The 19010-nt window shown below is 35.1% G+C and overlaps 1 protein-coding gene across 1 annotated transcript in view; it reads right to left on the bottom strand.

Moving 5' to 3' along the window:
* Nucleotides 1–12402, bottom strand: part of DPH6 (diphthamine biosynthesis 6) — a 229309-nt gene extending 216907 nt beyond the window's left edge. Inside the window, exons 1-3 of the mRNA XM_070931353.1 lie at nucleotides 12380–12402; nucleotides 7476–7570; nucleotides 5206–5399 (exon numbers count right to left, since the gene is read on the bottom strand). Coding sequence (XP_070787454.1) covers nucleotides 5206–5399; nucleotides 7476–7570; nucleotides 12380–12402 — 312 coding nt within the window. The remainder of the gene's footprint in view (nucleotides 1–5205; nucleotides 5400–7475; nucleotides 7571–12379) is intronic.
* Nucleotides 12403–19010: the final 6608 nt, after the last annotated feature.

Raw genomic sequence — 19010 nt, 5'->3', positions numbered from 1 at the left:
GCGACATGGCGTTCCCATGTAACACCTCTCCTGCGTGAGCTGCACTGGCTCCCAGTGGTCTTCCAGGTGCGCTTCAAGGTTTTGGTTACAACCTTTAAAGCGCTCCCTGGCTCAGGACCTGGGTACTTGCGGGACCGCCTACTACCACCAATAGCCTCCCACCAGCCGGTACGCTCCCATAGAGAGGGGCTCCTCCGGGTGCCGTCGGTGAAACAATGTCAACTGGCGGCCCCCAGGGGAAGAGCCTTCTCTGTGGGGGCACCTACTATCTGGAACGAGCTCCCCCCGGAGATACGGAGGATCCCGGATCTGCGCACCTTCCGCCGCGCTCTAAAGACCTTTTTATTTCACCAGGCGGGCCTGGCCTAATTTTCTTCCTCTTTTTAAATTTTTTTTAATTTTTAATATTTTTAGTATTTTATATATTCAAATGTTTAAATTTGTTTTAAATTGATTGGGGTTTTAATCTGTCTGGGCCAAAACTATATAATTTGATTTTATTTCTGCTTTTAAATTTTGTATGTATGTATTTTATTGTTGGCTGTGTACCGCTCTGAGACCTTCGGGAGTAGGGTGGTATATAAATCAAATTAAAGTAAAGTAAAGTAAAGTAAAGTAAAGTAAAGTAAAGTAAAGTAAAGTAAAGTAAAGTAAAGTAAAGTAAAGTAAAGTAAAGTAAAGTAAAGTAAAGTAAAGTAACAGAATGCTTAGTATCCTTAATGTATGCATACTGTGAGGATATGCACTGGTTCAGCATACTTTCTCAGTGCTACTTAATCCATCTTTTGAATATTTGTATTTGTAGAGTTGTCCCACTTGGTTATAGGATCACTTTGTTTTGCACTGAGTTTCAGTTCAGGGAGTAAAATTACCAAGATGTAATGACAAGTTTAGTTTTTCATCTTGCATCTCATCACTGATTGAGGCTAATACTGATTAGGGCTAAAAAGGTGTGACTGATCCAAGGTCACGAAGCTGCCTTTTATGCCTAAAATCTCCCTGTTCCTAGTGCAACATCTTAATCATTATACCACACTAGCTATGTTCTTAAATATGGATGGATGCATGGATGGGAGAGCAGGAAGGAGTTTTTGCAGTCAGACTATTCAAATCTAGAAACCTATCCCAAAAGATCTCATCCACTACTACCTTTACTCTATTTTTCAGCACCAAGTAAAAAGTACACTTTTTCAGTATGTTTTACAACAGAGTTTAGTATTTTATGGTTCTGGAAAATGTATTAACTTTACAGATGCTGTAAAGTTATTGATTTTATTATGTCTAGAATAGTTTTACTCCACTTTAGAACTTTTATTGAACGCTGCATTAGGTTTTATTTAAATAAATTAATGTTTCAAACTTTGAAAAGTTTTTATCAATTTTTTAAAGAAGTCAAATGGCAAGATGGCTCACTCTGAATTATAACCAGATTTCCATTAGTAACTTTTCATATTTGATTATTAAATGTAGATAGTAAGACTAGTATAAGTCAAAAGGACTCTTAGAATTTTATGAGAATCCAAAGACTAAAAGGACTTTATGAGAATCCAAAGACTGAAACAATTTTGTTTCAACGCCTTCAACTTCCAACTCAAAAGAATTACATTTTGAGCAACAACGCAAATTTATGACACACTGCAATAATTATTTCCCAAATATGAATACAAAAAAAATATTGCTTCAGTCCGATTTCTGCAATTTGTTGGTATCTTCCAGATGGGTATTACGTCAATTTTCATAATCCTTAATTGGCAGAGTCAAAACTAACTCAGATTAGTGCACAATGTGTGAACCCTGCAATTGTGTCAGCTGTCTTATCTTCATTAAAGGTTTCTAACCAAATGCAGGATAGCTATTTCTCAGGGAAAAGGAACACTCTTGAATATACTGTACTCACATTTAGATCATCAATTCTTAAGTGCAAGTACCTACCCATAGGGGAAAATGAAAACCTACCTTTCTTTCTCTTTCTTTCTTTTGTTCTTTCTTTCTTTCTTTTCTTCCTTCCTTTCCTTCCCTCCCTCACTCCTCCGTTCTTTTCTTTTCCCTTTCTCTTTCTTTTCCTTTTTTTTTCTAATCCCAAATTCTTGTTCTTATAAAGTACCCAATAATGTATTGAGGTAGGCAAGTTTTCAAGTGCAATTTTAGAAGTGCTTTAAATGACTTCAGCTGTAAAATCATGGTTATTGAATGTCTTTCATAAATGCAATTGATTCCATATATTTATATCTTTGAATTTTCCTTCAGTGAAATTAATATCTACTTAGAAAAAAACACATCACTTATTTAGTCCAAGACAACTTGATAACATCTCTTTCAACTATAGTTATAAATATCATGCACAAACTTCCAAAGCAGAAGTTGTCAAGATTTAACATTAGCATTAATTTATGTCATAACTGACTGTTATTCTCCAGATAATAGCAATCTATTCAGTCCTTGCTGTCTGGAAGAAAATGAAAAGCAAGTTTGTCCTACTATTAATCATTTAATTTAATTGATCAATAATACATTTCCTTTCCTCCCCCTCCTACCTCAGCCAAAAATAATCTTCTGGCATGGAAAAAGTTAGAACAATTCTCTAAGTGTATTCTTTAGTACACTATGTATTAAAATCAAGTCTAACAATATCACAAATTTTCAAATCCTATCCTTTAAACAATAAGCAAACTTCAATGCATTAAGTTTTAAGTCAACAACAAGAAAACGTTTCAAGAGAGGTCTGACACTATACAATGGCACTGGGGCTAATTTCAAATAAAATATTTCTTAAAAGCTAAAATAATGCAGGTCTTCACTGCACAAGCATGGACATCCTGCAAGATTTCAGGGCTTTGGGGGAGGGGGTGGTTAATTTATTTATTTAATTTTGGATTCTGTCACTCCAATTAAAAATAGGTGAGCTGACATCCTACCTGGTGCCAACTCCTACCTCATATTATTACTACAACTTTCTCATCCCTTTGGGAATGGAGTAGTTTGAGCTATTCTCCATCATGAAAGTTAAAAGACAATGTTTTCAAACAGGACAGAGATCTGCGTTCTTCTAGCAACAGTTTCCAAAGCTTTCACACTAAGGTAATCATTTCTATACTTCTTCCTTTCATGAAAAAAGTGGTTGTTGTGTTTATCTCTTTTGCACACAAATTGTCTTACACAAATGTTTCACTGTTGCTCTATATGACCTATATGACATGCACACATTTTGCATGTACAATATAAGATATATTAACTTCTTTTCCATAAAGTTTCTCTATTACTTATATGCTTATTAAGGATCCTCTGGTAAATTCGAAGGTAAAGCTGGAACAATCTTGAAGCCATTGCGTTAGAGCAAAGCAAACTTGTTCTCAACTGAAATCTCTTTTTCAGAACCTCTATGGAACCAATACCATTAGGATCAGTACATCTATCCTCATTATGCATTGTGTTGCTATTTTTGCAGTGAAAGATTGTACACTTAATTTAGCAAGCAATCAAGAAAGAGATTCAGAATAAATGGAAGAAAAAGATAAAGATGCCCAACTTCATTTCATCTATGAGTTTGCTTCCACAGTACATATAGGATACCACATGTAGCATAAAAGCTTTTGTTTCATGTGTAATATTTAGCTGATGCTTTTTCAGACTGTTTATTACAGCAGAGGTTAAATGCCTATATTGCATTCACAGAAGACTCACAATTTCCAACACATTATCTCAGTCATTCCCCTACAATAATTATTTGTGGTGATAAAGCTAAACACCAAACCAGAAGGAAACAAAATAATCCAGAGCATAAACTGTAGCCACAGGTATCCAATTCAGAAATGTTTAAATTTGGAGTGAACACCTTCTGGTGGCCTCATTTTTCCACCTACATTTCTGTTCAAAGCAATGGTCCATTTCCTTCAATCAGTGTGCATGCTAAAAATATTCTGCTGAGATCCATAACTGATCTCTCTGTAGTCGGGTGCCTTCTAAACACACCATTGTTCTAAAAAGGAAATCCAAGTTTAGAAACAACATAAGAATTATTATATTCCTAGTTATTGTTGAAAATCTTCTAAGTATAATTTCTCTATTAGAACAAAAACAATAAGCATCCTATTTGAAATTCATCCACCAACTTTCAGACCAATAGTCATGATTGTCTCATCTATTCCAGGATGGATATCTATATGAGAAATCAGCCAGAAATACAGAACCTAAAAATCTAAGCAATATACATATAAAACTATCTGTTTTATAGAGACTACAGTGATCAAGATTTCTAGTTTGATTATCATAATTCAAATAATTATGACTAGTTATTTAGAATGGTAAAGAGATAAATTTTTATCAGTATTTTCATGTTAAAGGTCTATGGAGCGAGTACAAAAATATCCAGTCAATTGCATCAATCCAACAATTCATTATATATAAAGGAGCTTGGATGCCTAAATGGAGCCTTCTACTTATATTGCATGACCAAATCAATCCAAAAAGAGGCAAATGGAAGAGTCTAACATATATACCTAGAAACATTCTTTCTAATTTAAGTATGGGGGACTATCTTTCTTTGCAGAATCCTTAGAAGTCTTGAATTTTTATAGCTCAATTTGAGTGCAATACTGAAAATATTTAAAGCTTCTTGAATTATTCTCACATCTAATCATACTACTAGAGGGAACCATGTGATTCACTATTGCTCATTCCAATAAGCCATGGTTTATATTATATCACCTCATATCAGTAATGTTTTCTATTTTCTAAAAGTGCTATCCTGGTAATTCAGTATATCCATGATTATGCTTTAAATAAATAAATAATGTAAATAATAAATTCTGTTCTTTTTGATTTTCCTTTAAAATTTATGGGCTAACATAGAAACTACAGTGGGCCCCACAGTTAAGTATACAAAAGGTACAAAATATAAATTGGGCACAAGAAAAAATAATATATCAGCAAATATATCAGTAAAATCTGAAACATATTGGATCACCATACCAATGTGATGTATTTCTTAGCATAAATTAATAAATAAGTTTTACACCAATAGTAGGATATTTAACCTGAAGCGGGAAGCAACAATAAAGAGCAGAACAAGCTATAAATTAAGGCCACTTCTTTCAGGTTTATTCTCTTTTGAAAACCAAATATATTGTAACAGTACAGGCGATTCTAGGCTTGATGTATACAAGTTTAATCGTTATTTTTAAAAGAAGAAATTGCCATACAAAATACCTTGACAAGTTTCAGAAGCTGATAAAGATCTTCCACCTCATCACCGTCACATTTTGTGTAGATGCTGCCTGTGTTAATGCTGGTACCTTTAATCATGTGACGGTAGAGAGGCAAATCCATAGCTTCAGCATATAATTCTATAGCTTGATGGCCCACTGTTTGATACATGTAACTGTCCAGCTCATCAAATCCTTCTGAAAGGCAAACAAAGCATTTCTACATTATTGAATGTACAGAATGTCAAGAACATTACTCCAAATATATATTAAACACTACACTCCTGTTTTAAAATTCCCTTTATACAATAAAAATATATTCTACTCCCAATTTCAATTACTCCCAAATGCAAAACAGAGAATAATACTGAAAACATCCCAAGCATCTTAAAAACGAATAAATGTTATCAACTACGGTTATAGCTTCCCTGTGCATGGAAATTATTTTTTAACATGCACCAACAAAAATTCATTCTTGTATTAGGAGTCAACCCAGGATGTCATCATTCATTGGTTTCTTCCTTCCTTCTAAAAAATCGCTGACTTTTGTAAAATTCATAATGGTATAAGTACAGAAACAATAATGATTTTTTTTTTAAAAAAACTGTGATAAAAAAAATCCTAGAAGTTCAGTGTGTGCTTCCTGCTGTTCTGACCCCCTGAGTGGGACACTGCCACAAAGACCAAAATCCTGTGATAGAGACCAGCAAGTTCATCAATTGTACTATAGCTTGCCATAATAAGAATCATGAAACATTAAGAACTGCCCTTGAAGTTTTATTGCCCCATCTACTTGGTAGTGCTCTCAAAGACAGCAACTATCATTTCTATTATTGTACAAGCCTTTTTTGAATCTTTCTGGCTCAAAGATATAAATGCTTTTAAGACTGAAATAATACTAAACAAACTGTTATAATAAGTCATCCTGAGGCACATCTAAATGGGGGAAGATAACCTTACAGTAAGAGTACTATAGATTATGGATTGGAGTTAGTTTCCTTCATACCACCACTAGTGCAAAAAATTTATTCAATCCACTTCAGACTTTTGGTAAGAGAGTAGGAGATTGAGAAATAGGATAATCAATAAATTGTTCTTCTTCACCAGTAGGAAGGAGCACCAGTAAAGACCCTTGATCCACCAGTAAAAGCATCACAAGTTTTCAACAAAGGGAAGAATTCCTTGTATTCTTAGTAAAATTACCAAGGATCCAAGCCATGGATTCTTCAGTTAGCCATACTGGCTGGGGAATTCTGAGAGTTGAAGACCACAAGTCTTAAAGTTACCAAGTTTGGAGATCCCTGCACTAAAACAAGTATTAATATTTCCATTTGATTAACCAATTTTTTCACCTGTTCCCTACGTGTACATCTCAGTACCTTCAAGATATATATCAAGATGTATATCTTGATAAAAGATAAACATGTTTCTTTGAGTAAACATGTATAGATATAGAGTTCTGATCAAAATATTATTAGATTTATGGCACATATCAAAGTGCTGACCCAAAGTAACCTAGCCAGCTTTAATACCCAAAAGAGGATTAGAACTCAGAGTCCCACAGTTTCTAAATCAGTAATTTAACCATTACACAAAACTGGTTCTAAGTTGTTATAATTTTATTATCAATATGGAGGGATATGTTCAAATTCTTACAAATCATACATTTGTATGAAATGTAAAAACACAAAATAATCTTAAACATTGGGAATGTTTTATTTCAAAAGATCGCAAAAAATATCCTCTAAATGAACTCCTAATTTAATATTTATGTAATTTACTGCAACTTCCAATGCTATAATAAATCAGAGTTTATGACATCTTATGCACAATAACCCTTAAAATAATCATGTAGCTTAAATGGCAACACTGGTGTTTCTGGTGAAGATTAATGTTTAAAACAAATGTAACACAGAGAACTGCAGTATATTATCCCAGCTTATTATCTCCTATAAACAACTTAGCTGGGGACACGAGTCTTACCCACAGCAATTCTTTGCACAAAAGCTTACCTTTTTACCTCAAAATTCTGTGTAGACATTCTCCCAAGCAAATATAGAATTTGCAATACTTTTACACTATGTAATTATGAGCTACACAGACATAATCTGATTTAGTATAAAATAATTTCCCATGCTCCTATAAAGCACTCTTAACAAGTTCATACATTTTCCACTTTTGTTTGACAGATAAAATGATAAAATATCATTTTATCTAGATGAAGCTCTAGATGAAGAGTTCAAAGGTTCTTAAAAGAAAATATGGAATCCTTACCTTTGTCTTCAGTAGGCCTTAAATTGGCTAAGGCAACAATCTGATGACCAGCAGCAACACAATGCATCATATTGTAAGAGCTGTCTTTTCCACCACTAGAAGAAAAAAAGGGTTGCATTTTCAATAAGAACTCTCTTGAAGTAATGTTTATATTTACCTCAAAATGGCAGTGAAATTGTTTACACTTAAAAAATATCAGTGCTTTTTCAAATAAATCATCAATATGTTTTTAGCTTTTTTTTCAGCTGAGTACACTAACCATGTTTATGTATATTTTTTAGTTGGATTTAAATCAATTAGGCAAGCAATATTTGAAGCAATAGCTTCATTCTCTTTAATGTCACCAAAGCTTTCTTATCTATGTTATTATTTTTCACATATAAATGAGAAATGAAAGTACTATTTGCACAAGAGGGTACAGGAAAACAACTTCTGATTTTCTAATATGCCTATTTAGGCCAAATCAGGATGCTTTCATAACTATCTCAGTCTGCAAAACAGATTTTACTGTATATCTATCTAGCACAGTATATGATAGCAGGTTGGATATTTAGGAAAAGAAATAATTTATCAGAGCAAGTAAGCGTATGGTAAATACCGAAATTCTTTTCATCATCTTGATTGTATTAAAAATACAATACCATTCCACTTGAATCCAAATATTAAAAACAAATGCACAGCCAGAAAAATTTCTACAACTAAAACATCAAGCTTTAAAAGAGTTATTGTTAAACCTTCAATGTCAGTGACTTTTCACAGGCTGAAACTAGAATGCAAATTAATGTTGTGTGGGTGCAAGACATCCATCAGAAACAATTTAGTTACCAAGGATATCAGACAGAATGAAAGGCACTATATTCCAGAGTATTTGTGAGGCACAAATGTTTGCTTCTTCATAATTGCCTCGTTTTGAAAAATGCTCAGTATTCTCAGAGTATGGCCGCCCTTTAAAAAAAGTAAGCATACTTAAATTTGAAAAGTAAAATGAGAAGACTACACAATTATAACTAAATTATTTTTGTCCCACTTTATAGAACACCCTAAATATACATTGACTCAAGGAGTTCTGAACAGAACACTGAATTAATCCAAATGAACATTAGACAGATAATTTATTATATTTTAGGTAGTACCTGCAGGCTTTATTCATGAGATATCTTTTATTGTATGCTTTTCACATATAGTTCAAATATACTCAAAAAGTCCCCAAACCAAAAAGCATATTTGCGGAGAAGGATGCAAAGAATATGAAGGCATTTGTGTAATGGGTGGATACCATAACATCAATGGGCAGGTGTCCTTGAATAGTGAGTGAATCTATGAAAGAGGCCACAGATTGGATTTCTCCTATCTACATTTTCGAATGAAAAGCATCTTCAGCTCTCAAGGAAATTAAAAACAGAAACAAACTGTTACTGACCACTGTCAGTCTCAGAGTAAAGCTAGGCAGTAAAAAAGGAAATCTGGCACCCCATTCCACAAGGTGGCTTTATCACCAAAAGGATTGTCCTGACACTCTAAGAACTTCTTGGAAAGAGTCTGTTTGGTCTATCCACATATTGAAACCCATTTGCCCAATAAATGCATAGAACTTTTTAAAAGTGGATGGATGGGCTGGGGGAAGGGAGTGACTTTATTGTTATGGCCCACCAGCAGCCAGCGGATCTGGCAGCAGATTTGGACAGTGAGGAAATTGGGGAGGAACATGGGCCAGCCCTGGAGTCTGGGGAAGGCTCTGATGAGGGCTCCGTGTCGGAGGCAGGGAGGGGGCCAGGGCCGTATGCCAATTATCAGCTGCCTTTGGAGTCAGACATCAGTGAGGCAGACGAACAGCTGGAGTCTGTTCCCAGTGTGCGCATGAGCAGAGTTGCCATACGAAGAGAACAGCTAAAGAACAATGGTCAACTTGGGAGTAAGGCCACAGGTGGACGATGAATGGCCCTCCCAGAGGGAATAAAAGAGGAGCGAAAGGGGAGTGGAGTTTGCAAGAAACAATTAGTTCATTACTGCACTCTTGCCAAGTATTGCAGCCTGTGAAAGATATCGGCCTGGCCACTAATAAAGGTTGGTAATTGTGAACTATCTTGAAAGACTGTGGGACAGGAAAGACATTGCTGGAGAGGAATTCACTGTAAATTAAATAAAAGGGGTTTACTTTATTGGGACGAGGACTTGGCTTCGTGCTGCTGGGAAAGCCTAAGTCAGAACATTTATCAAGACAGGAGTACGATCCAAGCTTTGTTCAGTCCAAAAACCCTAATTATAATAAGTGCCACTTGTTAATAATTTTGTTTAACATAAATCAGAACATAACTAACTGGGTAATTAAACATTACTCTCTAAAGAGAAGACTGACTTCAAGAAGTAATATTCTTTGCATCTTAAAAATAACCCACAGTCCTTCCAAAGACATCACAAGAAGATGCACGGTCCTTAGAAAATTTCTATTTCAACCACTTAGTAATTGGCCATGAGCTTGATGTTTTTTATTGTGAATGATTTGTTTTTTGTATGTAATTACTCATGACTTAGAACAGGGGTGTCAAACTGACGGCCTGCAGGCCGGATGCATCATGCGTAGGTCACGCCCACCCCAGCTCCGCAAAGGCAAAAAACATTGTGATACGTCATGTGACGTTGCATGACACAATCGAGTTTGACACCCATGACTTAGAAGAACTGTCCTTTAGATTACAGTTCTGAACTTGACACCAGACATTGATATACCCATGGAAAATGTAAAATCATATGAAATAAAATTGCTAGTAAAAATCTTAATAGTACTAAGTTGATTGGTATACAAATCATCTTTTACCAGTTCTTGTAATAAAATATGCCCACACACACATTATTAATATAATAATTTAAGAAGAAAGTCACAATTTCTTGGAAAGCAAGACATAATCGTATTTATAAGTGGCCATTTCATTCAGATCATAAATCTGTGTAAGCCATAAACTATTCGCATTCTTTAAATGTTAACTGGTGGAGCCATCCTATCAAAACTGAAGGAAGGGGAGATGGGAAATGCTAAACAAAATCTAGTTATAGGAAGCTCTACTCCCATAGCATTATTTATTTCAGCAGGCTGTTGTTAGACTTATTTAATCTCAAGAGTAGTTGCTGATTTTTCCTTTTCCCTTTTTATATAATTCCATCATTAAGCTTTGCCTTTGATTCACTAGTTTGTAGAGAATAAACTTCCAAATGATTTGCAGCAATTCAAAACATTTTCAAACTGTGTGTTTAACTACAGCAAAGCTAATCTAATTATGTTTCCAGGGTGGTAAAAGTTTAAAGTAAAATTAAGAGTATTCCTATCACCAAAATAATTTAATATGTGGATTACTAGGCCAAGCATGTGTGTTAAGACCCTCTGTTCTTTAATTGTACATCTATGTTTGTATTACATACTGAACCACAAAATAGCCAGCCATGTTTTAGCTTGCAATGTGGCGCAAACTCATCCCATTCAGTTAATTCACGGCTGAATATGCCATGCTGTATATGTTTAATGGACTAATTCAATATACTATGTTTTAATTCACCAAGGAATACACTATGTAGAGACACTTGAGTCTTCGGAGAAAGGCGGCATACAAGTTGAACAAATAAATATGTGACTATACCCTGAGTACTGTATAACTCTTAAGTGCCATCCCAGATATCATTCTGAAAAACTTTACAGGTAGTTCTCAATTTATGACCACAATTGAGCCCACCATTTATGAGAAATTTGTTAAGTGAGTTTTACCCCATTTTACAACTTTTCTTGCCACAATTGTTAAGTGAATCACGGCAGTTGTTAAATTGGTAACATGGTTGTTACAGTAAGTGAAACTGGTTTCTCCATTGACTTTGCTTGTCAGAAGGTCGCAAAAGAGGATCACATGACTCCTGAACCCTGCAACCGTCATAAATATGAGTCAGTTGTCACAACTGCGACAAGATTGGCATTTGCGCAATGTTGGAGAAGTTCGAACACACCCTCCAAAGATCTAATAATTAGAAAGATATTAGATTGCGCCAAGATGGATAAAATGACATTGGAACTGAAAGGACAGATGGATTCGGACTTTTACATAATATGGAAGAAATGGTATAATTGGATTGAAGATAGAAAAAAGGGAAATAACAGATAGTAGATTTTGTAAAATTATATAGAGTATAGGAGAATATTAGTATGATATGTAAATGGTCACAGTCATGCACAAGAGTTGAATAAGAATTGTTTAATTGTTAAAACCCAATAAAACTCAAATTTAAAAAAATGAGTCAGTTGCCAAGCATCGGAATGTAAATCATGTGACCATAGAGATGCTGCAAGGGTCATAAGTGTGAAAAATGGTCATAAGTCACTATTTTCAGTGCCTTTGTAACTTTCAACTGTCACTAAAAGTCGAAGACTACCTATATATATGTTTAGATTTAATAGTACTATAGCAGTATACCAGACAGCTATCAACAGAGAATTGCTATGAACAGATACCCATAAAAAGAAAAATCTTAAAAGACTTCCAAAATATCACCATGCAGGCATTCTCCAGAATATAGCCTGAAGTCCTAGTTCTGCAACAAATAGTGGCCTTTAAATGTTTAGTTGTAATACAACTCGTACTTAACAATGCTTCCCGAGTTTGATGAGACTGGATATCCGTCACTACTGAAGTGTCCCTGATCTTGAATTAAAAGGGAAGCAAAACCAAACCTGTATTTCATAAAACCTATCACACTGCTGACTGCACGCGGAGAAAGAAAGAAAAAAAAAGAAGAATCATCTTGGGCTATTTGTCACTTGCATCATTTTGTTCACATAATAAGAGAGTCCAGCATTTCCTAGAAACCGGGAAATGCAAATATTATTCAGCTCCGGACAGCTTCCCAGCGCTAAGCAATTATTTTACCTGATTAAAGCCACCACTTTCATCCTAGGACAGGTGGGGAGAAACAGCCAGGAAAAAGATCACAGACTAAGCCAGAAGCTCCAGCCACGCACACCTACAACCTTTCCAACCCACGTGGCAGCCCGGCTGATACTGTTTGAGGTTCCTTCCTTTCCCAGAAAGCCCCATCTTCTGGAGTCTGTCTCCGAAAGTGCCTGAACAGCAAACGACTGTTGGACTGGGGGGGGGGGGGGGAACTAGCGCGGCACATCCTGATTTCCACTGAAGGCTTTTTCGCCGATCACGAAGGCGGATGCAAAATGCAGAATGAGTTTAACAACGGATTAGAGGAAGGGGGAAAAAAAGAGAGAAAATACAGGCAATATGTTTGATAGCTAAGAAATGGCAATACGGGGGCTTTGCAACTAAGGGCAAAACTTGATGTTAGCGAATGTATTTGTTGTTTGTTTAATTCCGGGATTTTAATAGGTTTTCGCGCGGTAACATTTAAGAAGCGTGTTTACTTCTTTTCCCGGCGTTTGTATATATGTTCTGTAAACCTGCTTTGAATGCTAGCCAGGACCCGGATTCAAAGGGGAGCGAAGATAGGTTTTTATTTTTTCCGTCGTCTTTGAATGGCTAGTTTGCGGATGGAAATCGAAGAACCTTAAAACCGGAGTTGAATGGAACATCAGTACTGTATTTTTCCACTACTACTACTACCACTACTACTACTACTACTACTACTACTACTACTACTACTACTACTACTATTATTATTATTATTATTATTATTATTATTATTATTATTATTATTATTTGTTGGTTAATCTTTAGTGAGATTCACAGCCTTTGAGGCTGGTTAATAGCTCAGCAGCTCGAGTCCTAACCAAGAACCTAGGAACTGTTAAGGTATCGTCGGAGGATGTAAGCTGTTCCGAGTAAGGTGGTTTTTTGTAGAGTCAAAATGTTCAAGTCCGGCAAATTTAGGATTTCTAAATAGCGGGGTAGCCCTTTAGGTATTGCTCCGAGGGCTCCAATTACAATCAGGACAACACACGATTTCTTTTTCCACAGTCGCTCAACTTCAATTTGTAAGTCCCGGTACTTTGTGATTTTTTATTATTATTATTATTATTATTATTATTATTATTATTATTATTATTATTATTATTATTATACCATTGGGAAGTTAGATTGGAAATGCGTCAAAGGACTTGGAACTCTACATTCGAATCCTGTATTCAGAGCAGGGTAATGCTCTGAAAACAGTTCACCATTCAAATGGCTATGGAAGAAAATCCAGCAAAAGAAGAGTCGAAAATAGCCTGGAGACAATTCAGAACTGCAGAGGTACCCAACTCAGAATAGCATCCTCCAATGCATTTCTATTCGAGAGGCAGCTGGGCAGCTCCATGGGCACCTGACTGGTCTATTCCCTTCTTTTCCCTCTAAACAAGAGACCCAGAACAGAGGGTGTGCAGTCTGTCCTATTCAAGCTAGCGTTCTCTCTCGAGGCACAAATGACCAGCCTTAAATTATCCTACTTCAGACCCGTTATGCAAAGACCCAGGTTTTTTGGAGAAGGAAAGGTGGAAGGAAAAAGAAGAGACCAGCAGCAAGATGGATAGATTATGTTATGGTGAGATGAGAGCACTGTTGAAAAACCAGTTTAGGGACAGATTGTGCAGACAATCTTTCTATGTGGTTATGAAGAGTCAAACACAACTTGATGGTCTGTAATCAATATACCTCACACACAGATATAACTAGGGGAGATCATCAACCTATACATGGATACAACCTATGTGCCTGAACTAATTAAACATACTCTTTTTCTCTTCACACACACAAGGCATTTTAGCCCCACTAGGTAGACTAGAAAATCCGCAGAAAGACTAGGACTATCCTTTGGGGGTAATGGCTATAATAACAGAATCTTACAAGGCTGGATCTTACAAGGCTTAAAAACATCCTTACAATTCAGGAAAGTACCTGCCTAAATATTTCATTTTGCTGAACTTAAAAAAAAAGTTATTTAGCTCGTTTTGTCTAGATAATGGTTTCTGCATATTTTCCCCCAGGTCATCTTCCTTACTCTCTACAGGAGAACACATATAATCTAGGTAGACACATGCATACAGAAAAGCAACACATATGCACATATATAGCAACCGAATATGACAGGTACAGACTCCAATGGATAGTTAGGATTCCCCCCCCAAAAAATAACTGCAATTAGCCTGGCTTCCATGAAAGACCTATATGTTGTGCAGGTCAGAAGAAGGGCTGAGAAAATATCTACAGAGACCTCACATTGTGGAAATAAACTGTTTCAACTCGTCCCCTCAGTAAGCTACTATAGGGCATTGCATGCCAAAACAACTAGACACAGGGACAACTAGATGTGTGACATCATTCTGCTGAACACTATCTAGTAATTAGATAGATATTACTATCTAATATCTATGTAAAATTATTCAAGTTGTATGGGTGTAGCATTATTATCCTTATCTTCTTTACTACCCCCTCTTATTGTTATTATGATTTTATTGTTCTGTTGCTTTGCATGTACACCGAGAACTACCGTTCCAGAAACAAATTCCTTGTTGGTCTAATCACACTTGGCCAAATAAAGTATTTTATTCTGTTCTGTTACTTTGAATAGATACATGCAAGAAATGTGCATGTGCATAGCACATTTAGTTTCTGAAGAGAAAATGCATACACATGCACACCATGACACATTATTTGGTTACACAGAATAAAATTCAGATGCCTCTATGGCTCCTAATAAAAAATTCCAGGAGTTATGCCCTCTATGTTTTCCTTACCTTAATCCTATGTAAAAGCACTGAAATTTAAAAGAATACTATACATTTGTATATATCTCACATCTTTTCAATAAATTGCTATTGTTGTTGATGTTATTTTGGGGACAATTCCCATTTATCAGTTATCTCCAATTTGGTGATGTTTTCTATGTTCAAGTATACCTCTGCTCATTGGTAATGCAAGTGGCAGAGATCAAGGTGGAGAAGGCTGCCATATCTATTTACACAAACATTTTCTGATGGTATATGGCTAAAAGCTCTACTTTCTAATTAGCATTGCAGTGTTAAAAATATTAAAAGTTATATGCTATCAGGGACATCTCCATAAAGAGTCAAAAACATGAAATGGCAATTACATAATTGAACATCCTGTTAACTTTTTTATTCCCCCCCAAAAGAAATCTCTGGTATTAGCATTGCAAACAATAGTAGGAAAAATCATATCAGAAAACTGATAGAATAAGGACTACCATTTGTAAATTATACTTTATAAGCCAAATTGGCTTGTCTAAAAATGTATTAGAATGACTGTATAAAGAACAAGATTCCATGGAGTTATTTTCAGATCCAAAATACTTTACAGTCAGACCAGAGCCTATATAAAATGGCATATAGGATTACTCCTACAGAAACATGCTGAAATCCCACTCTGCCATTAAGCTCACACTGGTTGTATTGACACTTAATGCAGATTGTTTGGCAGTCTTTGAATAAAACATGATATATTTTAGCACAGTAAGCCAAAGTTTGAAACAATCTTTTAATTTTGGATTACTGACTACTGCTATAGGTACAGATGATATGCAAATGGGAATGCACAATATATTTTTAGATTATATCTTGCAGTAGTTTTCAGATATAATTTGAATATGCCTATGAGAACAGTGGCATTGTGGCATCAGATTTCTTTCTCAGTTTACACATATTCCTTAAAATTGGTTTTAAAATGTTGCATATTTAGATGTGGATTTTTTTATTTAATGCTCAAAATAGAGGAGTTGATAAATATTGCAACTTTTCTCCTTTATACCATTTTACTGTGTATTTATTTCAAAAGGAGCTAATAAATATGTGGGAGAATATAGTCTTAAAAGTGCACAAATTATTGTGCAGAATATTTTCCAGGTAAATAAGTATATGATTATGTGCATTTATTTAATTATATTAACATATACTGTATGAATCCAACAAATAACCAGGAGAGAAACAATGTAATATGTTTTGAAATATTGTTCCTGCACTTCTGAGATAAAAATCTAGAATACTTAGAAAAAGAAAAATGACTATTTCTTATGTTAAATGACTATTCCTTATGGTAACATCACAGACTTCAGACAAATGTTTTTCTAGAACCCAGAAGTGATACTTGAGAAGGAATTACTTGCTTGTAGCCACCTAATATGTGAGATCAAACCAAAGCACTCAAAATATTGTCTCTGAAGATCATCACAGTGACTAGAAATGTGCATAGAGAGACATTCCTTTAGAACAGTATTTTTCAGCCTTGCAACTATCAATTGTACGGCTTTCAACTTCCAGAATTTTGCCATCATCAACCATTTCTGAGAGTAGAAATCCATATGTCTGGAAGCTGCCATGGTTGCCTCAAGTCATCTTGGGCTGTAATTTTACTACTGGAATATGCAACATGATTAACTTTTACTAGATATTATTACAGTGGGGCCTAAATGCAACAAACCAATATTCATATCATAGTACAAGAATAGAAAATTATCTTTTAGTTTCCATCTTTCGCTCCTTATGTATGTATTTGTATTTTTTTTTTAAAAAGTAACAAATATTTAAGATTCTTCCCATAATTCTTAGGATTCCTGCAGATAAAGTAAATGATCCAAACTGAATTACCTGTGCTACTGTTGCTATGAAAAGTGGTACTATAGAACAGTTTTTAATTAAAGCACTTTGTCCACTGGACATACAGTATAGGGTTCAGATATAAAACGCTTAGTGAAGTCTACTGGTCTGGGAATAATCACCCAATCAGGAACACCATAAAATAGTAATACTCATTTTTAAAGCACTTAAATGCAAATAGAATAATTATTCAAGTGAAGTCATTCAATTATTTGGAACATGCATGGATGGTTCATATTTGAAATAGTAGAGAGGTAACAACACAATTGTAGTTCTGTTCATAATTGTCTATGTCCAGAGACTAATATTTAACATAGTTGTAATAGCATGGGAAGATTATGATGAGAAACTTGCAAATAAAATTCTTGTGGCCCACTTTTTGGTTATTCTAAAAAATGGATTTAAGATACGGGTTTGCACAGATGTGTTACATTTGTAACATAATCTTCACCGACATTGTCATTTTCAATAAGCTGAATGCTGTTTCCTTAGAAGTTGTGCTATTAATATTCTCAAAATAGTACTTCATTTAGCCAGCTATTTTCTCTCTTTTTAGTTTGGTTACATTCTAATATGCATCTTTTTTCAGATTTATTTTTAGCTATTAATGCACTTTCCATTTTCAGCCTTTTAATAGCACAGTAGATTCTTAAGGCTTGAAACTTAGGCTTGATTTACCATTTATCCTTATAAATAGATGGTAAAAATGTGGCAGCAACAAAATAAATAATGGGCTAATTTCCTTTAAACAAAGGGCTACATCAGCCCTTTTTGTACTCCAGAGTACCCTAAAATCATGCTGAAATTCAACACTAAACTTTGAATTACAGTGAACAGTTAACAGGCAAAATTTCCTATTGATTTTCTGTGGATTGAAAAGAAATATATGCAACAAGCTAGATCGAACAGTGTTAAAAATAACTCCTGAAATCTCATTAATAAATGTTCTCTCAAGTAATTGTTATATTAGTTCCACTTCCATCTGTGGCCCTTATTAAAAATGTTCTTCAAGTCATAAGAATTTTACTCATCCTTGTCTTAAACCCTAAGTCTGGTATAGCAGGGGACATACTTATGAGCAAGGACAGATAGTCCTTGATGTGTAGTTACAATGGTATACTGAAAAATGTTACTTACAACCAGACCTCACATTTATGACCATTGCAGCATCCCTCCAATCACATGACCAAACTTCATGCATTCAGCAACTAGCATCTATTTACCATGGATGCAGAATTCTGAGGTCATGTTATCACCATTTGCAACCTTCTGGCTAGGTTCCAACAAGGGAAGTCAATTGGAGAAGCCAGATTCACTTAACAACCATGTGATTCGCTTGACAACTGCAGTGATTTACATCATTATGGCAAGAAAGGTCATAAAACTGGACATGACTTACTTAACAACCACCTTGCTTACCTTGCTTAGCTGGTCCCCATTGTGGTTGTAAGTCAATGACTACCTGTACAACTAATGAATTAACTAACTAGGCTGAAGTCAAGCTTACTAGATGTTCTTTGACTAGAAGAAACCATAATTCCATCTTCTACTTTCTTCTGAGCAGGCATCTCAGTGCTTCACTTGTTAGTTTCATCTACTTCAAAATGTTTGTAACAGATATGGCAGGCAAGCTCATCACTAGGTTTCTGCCCTCCCAATAATAATTTAATGTGATAAGGAGTTCATTTTTTGCAAGTACCAGGATTAAATCTCTGTTCATAAAATTATATTGTCAAAACTCTATTATTGTCTGAATCTCAGTGAAAAGGTACTTAGGGTGTACTGAAGGGATACCATATTTTTTGGAGTATAAGACACTCCGGAGTATAAGATGCACATTAGTTTTTGGGGAGGAAAACAAGAAAAAAAAATTCTGTCTCTGCCTATCCGCATCCATTGGTATTCATCTGGCTAGCGTCCTTGCAGCAAACAGCAAACAACCT

Source organism: Pituophis catenifer, unplaced genomic scaffold (assembly GCF_029215685.1).
Source record: "Pituophis catenifer annectens isolate HBS135680 unplaced genomic scaffold, rPitCat1.0.hap2 SCAF_1, whole genome shotgun sequence".
Taxonomy (NCBI): domain Eukaryota; kingdom Metazoa; phylum Chordata; class Lepidosauria; order Squamata; family Colubridae; genus Pituophis; species Pituophis catenifer.
The sequence above is the reverse complement of the archived record's forward strand: the minus strand, read 5'-3'. Positions and strand labels throughout refer to the sequence as shown.